General features: G+C 38.3%; 1 protein-coding gene across 2 annotated transcripts in view; it reads right to left on the bottom strand.

Annotated features, from left to right (window-relative positions):
* The window catches only part of MCM9 (minichromosome maintenance 9 homologous recombination repair factor), a 53,326-nt gene that overhangs the window by 6,543 nt on the left and 34,137 nt on the right, over positions 1-12,646 (bottom strand). For both annotated transcript variants that reach the window (XM_067293797.1, XM_013959006.2), the window contains 4 exons: positions 10,237-10,411; positions 7,388-7,590; positions 6,209-6,412; positions 4,712-4,794 (listed from right to left, as the gene is read on the bottom strand). In XM_067293797.1, coding sequence (XP_067149898.1) covers positions 4,712-4,794; positions 6,209-6,412; positions 7,388-7,590; positions 10,237-10,411 — 665 coding nt within the window. The remainder of the gene's footprint in view (positions 1-4,711; positions 4,795-6,208; positions 6,413-7,387; positions 7,591-10,236; positions 10,412-12,646) is intronic.

Raw genomic sequence — 12,646 nt, 5'->3', positions numbered from 1 at the left:
AAAAATAGGAACTCCACCTAAGGCTTGAGAACATCATTTAGAAACTGGATATTAGGAGTAAAGGAGGCTTCCAAATACCTTGTAAAAATTCTGCTATTTAAGTAAATTCTTTAACAGAAGTGGTTGTGACTGCTACAATTTTTCATCAGCTTCTTCTAATTATTTAAATGGAAGGATCTGAGTATCAGGGCTGTCAACACTGGGGAAATTGACCTGCAAAAATATTTCTGAATACCTCTTTAGGAGTAACTCTAACTATTCAGGAACAATTCCAGAGTGCCAGTGATTTTAATCTGGGACAGTTTCTCTGCCCTTTGTGAGAAATTTTGGAACAGAATTTTTTATTTGGAACAGAGCATCTCCATAATATGATTTGTTCCACAACAAATATTCTAGAATAGCTCTGTAGTTAATTGCTCTTATGAAAAAACAAAAGCTTTATTCTGTCACTGATTTGCTGTCACTTATTATTCCCAGCTCAATATAACTAATGAACAAGATGCATATCAAGTGCCATGAGAAAAGCAAAGGTGCACAGAATCTTTAGGTCTGTCCCTGTTGGCAACATGTGCCCTATGTGATGCCATATGTGGAAATTTCTGCTTTTTCCATTTTTCAATTTTAAAATTTCATATTAAAAAATCTCACATTGAAAGAATATCATTCAGATGGCTAAGTCTAGCCTTCTAAAACTACTTAGTGCTAAAATTAAGGCTGCCTATGTAACTATGCAGCCCATTTAAATCATCACGTGTTTTTTTTCCACATGATTGTGTCGTTCAGGGATGTGACAGACCTGTTCCACGTCTTAGAAGCATTAATCTGTAGTGACAGAAAGGGTTGTTGTAGGACCCCTCTGCCTTATTTGTTTCAGGAAATGGAAAGTGCATAGTTAATGAGGCAGAGACTGTAGAAAATTTGGTCTCTTGGTTAGGATAGTTAAATGCTGCCAAGGAGAATTACATTTTATCTCTGACACTTGTGCTCCAGAGCAAGCCAATTAAACAAAGGTTTTCAAAGGTAATAAACTTGTAACTGAGAGCATGATGTGGTATGGGAACTGAAGGGTAACTGCAGGCAATAGGAAATGTGCTCAGCACTCAAAGTGCTACTACTTTGAAACTGAGGTCCTAAACATCTCTCATGAGGTACGCTCCAGTGGACAATTTCTTCTGGACTTAATCTTGCATATGACAGCTTTAAAACATAGAACAGGAATAATACCATCCCATCACTTCATAAGGACTATGTGAAGATATATTAATTAATATTTCTGATACACTCAGATACAATGGAGATGCCATAGAAAACCATATGAAAGCATGATAATTCTATCTTTAGAACAGCATTTCAACAGCAGGTAATAAATAAAACATTCAGCAAAACACTGACAAGGAATAGTTGCTTTTGGATTGAATACTGCCACCCTGTGAGGTAAGGATCCAGTGCAAAAAAAAAAGGAACATATGATTATGTATCTTGAGGCATCTTGAGAATCTTAAGGGGTACAATTATGTCTTGCTCTCCCTGATGTTTTAGTGCTTTACTTTACCATCACAATTAGTTTCATTTATATGTTCTTGTGTGCATGTGCATGCACGTGCATGCTGCATGTCTGAAATTCTACATGGGGTGGGACTGAACTTAAGATAACTATCTGTGACATTTCATTCCTGTGCTGGTGCTTAAGTCTCTGAAATATCCACCCCTCTGAAATATCATTTTGAGTAGAGGTAAGGTAGCCACATGACAAACCCACAGGTTCACCATTTCTAATCATCTTCATAGTCAAGAAGGTACAACAAAAAGGAAAACACCATCAGATAGTGCATCTGTAGACTTAGAGGAATTAAAAGTATTCCCAGAAAGGCACACTGAGGAACTGTGAGTGCAGAAGATCCAGAACAAAGATAATTAAAATTAAAAAAAGTATGATAGGGAAAGTTAGCAGAAAGGAAGGATGTAAAAGTGCATAAGGAGGGGAAAACATGGAATGGGAAAAAGGAATAAAAGGAGAGGGAGCAGAAGGGGAATAAAACAAGGATGAAAATATGACCAGGAGAAGAAGGGAGACAAGAGTTAACAAAGAGGATATGGGGCAAAGAAAAGATCAAATGAGGGGGATTAGAATATGCTCAATAAGTAGGAAAGAGAATACAAGGTGAATTATAGGACAAAACCAAACGAAAATCAATTAACTAGGTCAGTGATGAGAATGTCAACTTCCAAAGAGGACTCACAAGAATTGGTTGAACACTGATCTGAGAACTGCAAGCTTTCATTTTGCATTGGCAAGAGGATATTTTGTAGAAGTTACAAAGTCAGGCTTTAAGACAGAGTTCGCTCAGCTGAAGGGTAGCAGGCAGCCTTTCCAGGATGACACTGGTACTTCCTCATGTCCATCCTCATTTTAATGGCAAAGAAGAGAAACTGAACCATACAGCTCTCTACAACCTCAAGGAACCAAAGTGAAAAAAATGAAAGGAAATTCTAGACAAAAGGAGGCTGAAAATGTTGCACTTAAGAAAAAATAAAAATTTGGAGGCAGAGTATAAAATATGAAGGAAGGTAGGTATTTCAGCTTCTAGTGCAGTGGGCAGTGTAAATTCTAAGCCACTGTAACTGGGAGAGTTTTAAAGCGTTTTAGGTCCAGAACAAAAAATGAATCTATCTAGGGCTCGGTCTCTCTCTAAATACATACATACATAAATACATACATACATACAGATAGATCGATCAATCGATCAATACACACAGAGGATGTATCTAGATATAAAAGGATTTTTTTTCTAGGGAAGGAATCATTTTCCTAAAATAAACTTTTGCATGTTACTTCTATTTTTTAATAAAACAAATAAATTACTTCCTTCAAAAAGAAACTGTTTCAGGGATTCATTTATACTTTGCAGTAGTTAAATATCATTTGGCCTTAAACACCAAACCTCAAGTTTGCAGATTCTTAGCAAAGATAAACACGTTTGCCTACGTGCTCATACAAAGTGAACAGTGGAGTAAATACGGTACTTCTGCAGTCATAATTCAGGCAAATTTCTAGCTGACTTTTATTAGATAGATGCTCATCATACAAATTACTGTCTTTGATGGTAGGGCTGTACAAATATGAAAAAGTGACCCACAATTAAAACAACAACCATTTTACATTTACTAATGCTTATGAGGTAGGGACACACAGAAGATAATATACATTCATTAGCCTCCACTGATCTGTTATGAAAAAATCAAGTATTTCAGATTTCTTATAGCCAAAACCATACTGCTTTGAGACCTGTGTCCCATCAAATTCCAATCCAGTTATTTAAGGCTAACATTTCTGCAATGTCTTCTGCTGTTTCAGTGGGACATATTATTTGTTGTAGCTTCTTATTTCAACTTAGATGCAGCGCTGTCACTGAAAAGCTTAGCTCTTTCAAACAGGGCAAGATGAACTGCAGCAGACAGTGAAACAATCTGTAGTATTTCTGAGACAAATTCCATCTGCAGCACTGTGCAGTAGATTATCAGTGGCACATGCTGCAACTAGTCTCTCAACCTTTACTGAAAGAAAAAGGCAGATCCTATGGCCTATGTGCCATTTGTGACTTTGTAAGTCTATCCTGAAGAGCTTTGTCTCAGAGAAAAGAGCAGTATCTGCTCCTGCAAAGTCTTTAACGTCCTTCAAGGTAACAAGCACTAAATGAAATTGCTTTAATTTGAATACATTCATATCAATCTCTACAGAAACATAGGAAATGACATTTTGGATCAGACCAGTTATATGTTCAATGGAGTACACAATCTCTGACAGAGCCAAAACCAAATACTTCAGCAGTGCTAAAAGCCCCCTGCAGAAAACTCTGGATAATCTGCTTATGATAATTTCTTTTCTACTCTGAAGCATGAAGACTTATTTCCCTTAAAAATATTCTATCTAAAGTAGTAGTGTCTACATTATTTTCAACATTTCTATTAAAAAAAACTCTACCAGATCCATTTCTGTTTATTCATTCTAAGTGTGTTGCTCTTTCTTTCTCGTCAACATCCAAATGACTTTACAGAAAACTAATCCAGCCTTCCCTATTGTTTCAATGTCTTTCTACATGGAAACATTCTGCAAATTTGTGTGACAATTGGTATACATGATTTTCAGTGTATGGCAACCAGTGTTTTAAACTTTCAAGGTTTCAAAAGTAAAATTATCCTTCTAAAAGTTCTTAGAGTTTCAGTACTACTATTAATATATTTTAAAATGATCTAATGGCAAAATAAAGTGTAGCACTTAGCAACTACTCTGAAACTTTCTAAAAAAAAAATTATTTGGTTCTCTCATACCTAATTAATAAGTGACAAGGTAATGTTATGGGAGAAAAATCCATTAGAGGCTATTAAACACAGTGACAGAGACACAATTTCTGGGTCAAAAGGTCTTTAAAATGCAGACTGAAAAAAGCTGAGAATACACCAAAACTTCACCTAGACCAAAAAGTGGTGCCCATCCTTTATCTACCACCTATCCAGATTTCTCAGTATAATCTGTATTTAAGGATCTTAATAATCAAGATGGTCTAAAAATGACTTATTAAGGTCTACGATAGCTCATTTTCTATGATTTCATGAAATTATCATCGAAGAGATGAAGGGAGCTGGCATATATCTACATGATGAACTGAATCCTTAAACCTGGTTCTGCAGCAATTTCTACAAGCAGCCTTACCTGCATAGAAGATTCCATCACCGATACCACAGTTACAGCATCTTCCAAAGTCACAGTATCTCTAAACATCAACCGGGCATGAGCTGGCAAAAATAAATGGGCATTGAAAGCAAGCATTACCAAAGTTGAAAAACTTTTTTTTTGTACTAGAAAGAAGAGGATATTTCTTCAGATTTCTTCAGCTCATCAGACACTTATGCATGGGACTAATTTAAACATTAATATAATCCTCCTCATTTTAGTGTCAATTTTCCACAGGAATTGGAAGACCTAGTTTTACCAATAAAGTATGTAATGTGACTTCTGGATTATAGTTACAGTGACAGTTTCACAGGGCTTGAATAAAGATACTCAAAATGCAAGAGTTAAAGAGTGTAAAGTGTTGGATACTGCAGTAAAGAGTGCTACATAAAACACATCTACCTATATAGGTAGATTTAATGACAATAAGTCAAAAATTAAGTCCATTTTTCATCATAGGTCAGAAAAGATTTGAATTCCATTAATCGCTTTGTGTCACAAATTCAGTACTATTTAAACATGTTTTTCTCTAGAAAAATTTTGTCTTTCTTACTTCCCTAAGTCACCAAGATAAAATTGATGTTTGTAAATGGAGATCATGCTAATAATTTACCACATGAAGTTATCCTAATTGGCTGCAGAAACACATAGAGTTCTTTTACCAGAAGAGAAAGGCAGCTTAATTAATACCTTTTATATAATATTTGAAAAAACAAAATGCTGCTGAAAACTCCAGTCATGTAAACACATATGAATGGAAGAAACTTTAACATATGAATAGCATGTGAATACCTAAAGGCATGGAATGTCTTTTATCTAAGTGATTTCCTTCCCAAAATGGAGACCAAAACATAAACAGCTGATGCAGGAAGCATTAAATCACTGATTAGCATAAAAAAGCATGAAGACCATTTATAATTTGTTATACATAAATACAGTACATTCTTTTAAATTCATAGTGAAAATACTTGATATGCCATTTTAGAACACAAAACCATGCTAAGATATTGTACCATACAGACCAGGTTATTGATATTAAAGGAAACAAAAATGTGTTATTTTTGAAATTATATTAATTTTAGGATGGAATAAAATACTTAACACCTTTCCTCAGGCTGAGCAGGATGGCAACCCTGGAATCAAATGAAGCAAAATAAATCCTGAGATTTGTTTTTAATAAAGACATATAACTTATGAGACTTTTTTTTCAAATCTGATTTCTTCCAGTGGCTTTAGTTTGTATAATGGGTGTGAGAACTTCAAAATTAAAACTGATCATCCAAAAATTACACCCTTTCCCACATTCAAAATCTCCAACCCCAAGCCTCTTTACAAAGATAAAACAATACAAGGTTCATCTATCCCTACCTCTATGGAAAAGATGTTACTCCGCTTACTGGCTATAATTATACTCTTAATCAATTCATTTTATAAAGGTTAATTGTTAGCCTAAAAATAAAATTGTCAAGGCCTTACCTTCTGCAAGGCGTATCAAACTCTCTAATAAGCGAATGGTAGTTCGGGCAGCATTTCTGCAGTCACTCTGACGCTGCATTTGGTAATAGCGTACAAGGATCAGGTTGCTCTCATCAGACAGTTTTGGCTGTATACTCTTTATAAGGCAGAAGTAGGTTTTCATCTTTTCCATGCTCCAGAGCTTTTCTGATTTGCTTGGAAAACCTGCATAACAACTTGCCTAGTCAGTAATATTGTAACAATGACAGACATGAAGCTTTTTCCCAAGAATTTCTGTTAAATAGATGGGTGAATATAAAAAGGTGTTTTACTATATTTTTGGGGTGTACTGGGTTGTCTGTCCATTAGTCCTCAAGGACTCGGGTCAAATCCCAGTGTGGAATCTTACATCCAGTCCCTCTCGCAGCAAAATCCAGAGTAAAGCCTCCAGTAATTTCTGCAGAACTGCTGTCAGATTCACTGCCCACCAGATGCTACAGTCAGTGAAGTGCTCTAGTATTCTTTGAGATATAAAATACCACATGAATTCATGTACCTCCTCTAACTGTTTTATCTACATTGTAGGAACCAAAAGCTACGTGCCATATTCTGAAAATTTTTTGCAGGGGAACATTCTGGAAAGGGGAGGGGGCTACCTGAAGAAGTTTCCCCTAACTGCTTCTTCTCTAGTGGGGAACAAAGCCACAATCCTAAAAGAAATGGAGAAGGGGCTGGTTAAAATCAAATTGCGCTGCTCTCCCTATTTCCAGAGCACACACCTCCACATATGGAACCCTGATCTAATATGTACTTTTCAAACCCTGCAGCATATATGGCTCAGATTTTTTTTTCTGTTTGAATTATCTAAGTTTCCCATTACCAGAGTGTAAAACTGTATTGTGTAGGATCTACACATCAAGCAACGTAAAGGTGTAAGATGGAAACCATCCACTTACTGAACACTCTGGGCTGAAACCTCTTGCACATGATCAGAGAGTAAAGGTATAGTGTTCACAGCTCACCCCTACTAATTAATTAGTGACCTCTATCTTATTCCTGCTGGAAAGACAATCATGTCACAGGCAACTACCACAGTAAGCATGCAAATACTGATTAATGTGAAAGACTGAACAGTAATGAACTAAACTCAAAGTGGGCAAAATTAAAAATATATATATAATTTAAAAAGATCGCTCTTACCTTTATTTTCCAAGATGAAAGAAGAAATGATGCGGTCCCATTCTTCATTCTTTGTATCTAACAGTACTAAAACCAGGTCAAATCTGCTCAGCAGAGGACTGCCAAGAGCTATGTTGATGGAGACAGATTCATTAGGGTCATAATGGCCTTTTGGATTTGTTGCTGCCAATATAGTTGTCCTTGTATTAAGCTTGCACACCAAGCTAGAGAAAAGTATGACAGACATTACAGTTGAATTAAACGGGGTAGAGGAAATGATTTTGAAGCATAACCACAATTATCACTTGTGTTTTAGAGAGCACATCTTATCTTGAAAAGCCATAAAGAGCTAAACAATATATGCAATTATTAATATATATTACATGTGAAGTATTTCTCAGTTGAGGAATAGCAACTAGACAGAAAGACCATGATCAGGACACCAAAAGTAACAAAACAGGTAATATGTCCATGAGTAATCTATATATACAGCTAGGTCCTCAGCTGGTGCAAAACCAAAGTAGTATTTCAGAAATAAATGTTATTTTGCCGATTTATATAGTATGAAAACATTTTTTTTAATGATGGAAGGTAACATTTTAGCTTAATTCACATTTTAAGAAAACAAAATAAATTGTAGTGTACATGTACGTTTTATTCCTATGTCTAAGCATGTTATGGACATTAGCACAACTAAACAATGATGGCAGCCATATCAACTGCTTTTTAGGGAAATAGTTATTTTCCTCTCTTAATTATGCTATCTTGATGTGTGTTTTTAGATGTAGGGAGATATTTTTGTTCTAGCAGTCCAAATGTAATATTTCCAGTTATGGCAGCAGGAAGAGTATTCTAACTTTGGTTTGTCATTGAGCTATTTCTAGTCACCTCCCTAGTAACTGTTACCTCATGTCCAGAGCTCTTCTGTAATTGAGAGGAAGGACCACAGTTTTTCTGTTAGAGTATATCCGATGGGAAAATAACCTTAACTCCCATACAATAAAATAAGAGCTTCAATTAACAAAGTAATTAACCCTTCTATGTTAAGTTATGACTTAACCTCAGTTGCTCACTTTTAAGGACTACATATAGTAAGGATTTTTTAAGTTATCTGTGCAAGATAGCAAAACTGGGTTTTGGGGTCTACAAAACCCAAGCCACTGCAACAAGGAATCCAGCTAAAGTATGTCTCTATCTAACAGTGTAGATAGGACCAAGTCATTTCCAAGTATTTGGCCCCAACTGCATTACTGGCAAAGGTTAGTAACCTCTGAGGTGAGAGGGACACTACTTGTCCAGTTTATGCCTAGCATATTTATAGGGGATGTATTAGTAGTGAGTTGGCATGCTGGAGGTACCATGATGCTACTATTCTTTCAAATTATCCAAAGAAATTAACAAAAAAGCTGCAAAACTGGAAGAGGAAATTTTATCTGAAAAGATTTGTGACAGGCACATGAATTAAAATAATTCTGAAAAAACGCAGTCATTTTGATTGATTGTCCTCATCAGCTCCGAGAAAAATACCAACAGTATCTTGTCATGTCTCTGTACCCTTCAGCATTTCACAGACCAAACTAGAAGGAAGTGTAACAAGACCTGCACAAAGCCAGCAGCAGGCCTGTCCCAAAAAAGACAACTGCAGAAATTCCATGATGCCTAGATGGAACTGCTCACACAGAATATGGAAATGATTCAAACTATGCCCTTATTTTATGTAGTATAACTGTCAATTACATTGTATTTTACTTTTCTCCTGTATTTTTCTCCTTTAATTTCACATTCTTGAAGCTACAGATTTTTGCACTGACAGCACACAGTCACTTTTCAGAAGCTGTCAGGACAGAAGAAAAAGTCTTAGAGGCTGCACACAGGGTATGTGACATATGGGTAAACTCAGGCAAGATTTAGGAAGACCATCTTCAACATAGAGCATAGTATGGCTAAAATTCTTGATACAACACAGGGAAAAGAAGATGCATTAGATCTGTCTTACAGGCAGTAGCAGAACGTTCAATAAAATCCTGCAGGAGAAAGAGGCAGGTAAGAGGGAAGGAGGAGCAGAGCTTAAAAAAAAAAAAAGAAACCCAAATGGCATAAAACCTAAGAGGATGAAGATAGGGATTCAGTGGAGGTAGTCAAAATAAAGAAATGACATGATCAGGAAGAAGAGCTAAAAATATGAGATTTGGGCAAGAGCTGGACGGAAGGCAACAAGGCAGAATGTGAAAAAGGTGATACTTTTGAGCAGCTGGGCCTGGACCAGAGCTGTATATGACTGGAGAGAATGAGAAGGTTCAAGCTAAAAGACCAAACTGGCAGGAGAAAAAAAAAAAAAAGTAGATTTGAACACACACATTGGTTTGAAAAGGAAAGCAAGAAGCTGAAAGTTGGCGTTTACATCCACAGCACACCCAGCAGATAAAAGCGAGCAGCCTGGAAATCTTTTGGTCTTCTTTTGTTACCATTCAGTATTTCTGATTTTTGGGCAAACAAAAGTCCTTGCTTCTGAGTTTCACAAAGTTCTGCATTTCACTTATGACTATTATGACAACTCCCACTAAAAGACAAGCAAAAACCACAAAGTCTTCTTAGGAACGTGCCTTTGCCTGCAGTGGTAGATTGAAAACAAAACAGTGCAGAGGGTATGTATTTATTCTGGTCGTGTGCAACCCCTGGTCCATTGCACTGCCCTTTGAAATGTTGGCTCACCTAGTTTAAGAATACCATCAAAACCAAAACTATACAGTACAACAAACAAAGCAGCTACATTTAATCAGCATGGCAAACCTGCCTCCAACATACTTGATTTCTGAGTACAAGAGAAACATCCTATGCTATTTTGTCACTTACAGTAATACTCCACTTACCCTGCCTTAGCTACACTGATGGTTTGTTGCTCCATTGCTTCATGGATACTGGTTCTGTCATGCTCTTTGATACTGTTGAACTCATCAATACAGCAAAGGCCTCCATCTGCAAGCACCAGGGCTCCAGCCTCCAAGTTCCACTCCCCGAAGTCCTTCACAGCAGTCACTGTCAAACCTGAAGAAGCAATTACTTCAGTCAGCCTTTTCCTTAAAATGCAGGAGTGCACTTGAGTGAAAGGCACTCAGCACACTGGCTTGTACCACAGACAGAAGGCAAGACAGCAGGTTAGCTTCACCACATAACTCTACCATGTAATTCAGTTTAAACCTACCAGTTAGAAATCCCACTATTATTATGCAGGTCAGCCTGGATCTGCTGAACAGACTCTGTTAAGCTTCCCAGGTTTGGTAATAACTTGTTTTAGGACACTGATAAACATACAAAAGTGATTACGGTTAAAAGACTAAATCTGTTAAGTCAAATTGCAATTTGGGGTAAATGCAAAGATAGCAAAATTACAGAATGGATACACATAGCTCCTCCTCCCCATCAACTATTAAAACAGACAAAGATTCCAGAGCTGCAAAATGAAGCTTGGAAAAATAAATTATTTCAAATATTCTGGCCCCAGGAAGCTGAGACAGATTCTCACTTTGAACTAAGACAATAAGGTCTCTTTTTGAGATTTGGTTCCTTTGAGCATTAAGCTAAAATGAAAAGCCAAAGATGCTCCAAGATGAAATGAAAAAAAGAGTTCCCAGCAGGCGTCTGTAAACCTATGCGTGACACAACACCGTGTGCATCACAGGCCAGAAAAGCTTCCTGATACGTCTTCTGGTTACAGATCTACACATTCAGTTTTACATTTCCTTCAGTAATAATGTCTATGATGCAATGCTGACACAGTTCTGAATGTGGGTTAAGAGCCTCAGGACAACTCTACTACTAGGCACTAAACAACATTTAAAACTGGGGTTGTATTTGGGGCTGTAACTAAACCTGTGAGAATGGCCATTCATTATCAAATATGTGCAGCTCCTTTTGAACTTTGTATTCCCTATTTCCCAGCCTTTTCTCTATCTTTAGCCCTTCTTTGTCACTCTGCAGCATTCAGCTCAAAATATCCTAGTAGCTGACAAGCTGCAACCAGCCTAAAATCTCCTGAAATGCTAGGGCAAAACTAACCAAAGGATCCTCCCACTAAAACTTCAGTGGGTCCGGAGAGGAGAGGCTGCTGCCTTCTCATCACTGTGTAGATGACCACAGTAGCTGTTGACTCCCAAATGGCCAGTGAAAAGTTATTGGAAATATATGTTTCCTGTTAAGATATCATATATTTTAGCTTGTTAAGAAGAATCTCTTTCATTGTGTCCCATTTTTCCTGGTTTCCTGGATTCTATGGCCCAATACTAACCACACAACAACCTGGGCAGTCAATTACAAAGCAAAATTATGAAAACCAAAGTAATCTCCAGTCGTTTGACAGATACATGGAGAAAGTTACAAAAAAAGTATAGCGAGCAATAGATCAGGCAAGCATGCAGACAATGACATGTCTTTGTAAATACAAACCAAAAGTGTCATCTCCTTTCAAAACTTTGCACAAGGTCGGCGGTTTGCTGAAGGACCCTGTGCCTCATGCTCTGACCCACCACAAACCCGCTCGGCTTCTGCCAGCGCAGCTCAGGCTTTCCATGCAGGTGGGAAGATGGCTCCAACACACCTTCCTGCTGTGCAAAGCCCCCTGCATCCAAGGGCTCCCTGCAGGCAGGACAGCCTGCCTGGGTATTGACTTCCACAGACTCTCCATTTGGGGTTAGGAGGAAAAACCACCACCTGGCCCTGGGCACTTCCGCACCTCTGCTCCCCGCCGTCCCAAGCCCCAGTCCCCACAGAGGCAGCAGGCATGTGAGTGGCTGCTGGGGCGACATGTTGCTGCTCCCTATCTATCCCCTGTGCACAGAAGGCCTAAGATGGCCGCCTCTGTGGACTTGCTGCTGCAGCACAGGGCTGCGCTTCACTTCCTCATTTATTATTTCACCTAAGGCCTTCTCTAGAAGATAGAGTATGGCTTCTTGAAAACACTGCTGTTTAAAGCATAACTCCTGATCCCTCAACAAGCTCTCTGTGCATTGATCTCTCTAGATCAATCTAGATCAAACATGGGTTCGCCACAGGCCCGGGGCCCACACAGAGCAGCCCGGGAACCCCACATCCCACGGGCAAAACCCCGGTTATTCAGCAAGTGCTGCATGCACACGAGACGCTTCCTGCTGCGCGGCCTCCTCAGGTGCGCCAGCGGTGGTGGGAGGTTGGGGCGCCGGGGGCCTGCGGGGTGACGGGCGAGCTCGGCTGCTACTGCACCGGGCCACGCTGACGCCGTTAACGCCAAGCCCTAACGGCCGCAGC

The sequence above is a fragment of the Apteryx mantelli genome, chromosome 3 (genome assembly GCF_036417845.1).
Source record: "Apteryx mantelli isolate bAptMan1 chromosome 3, bAptMan1.hap1, whole genome shotgun sequence".
In the NCBI taxonomy this organism is placed as follows: domain Eukaryota; kingdom Metazoa; phylum Chordata; class Aves; order Apterygiformes; family Apterygidae; genus Apteryx; species Apteryx mantelli.
This window is presented reverse-complemented; position numbering and strand designations above follow the sequence as displayed.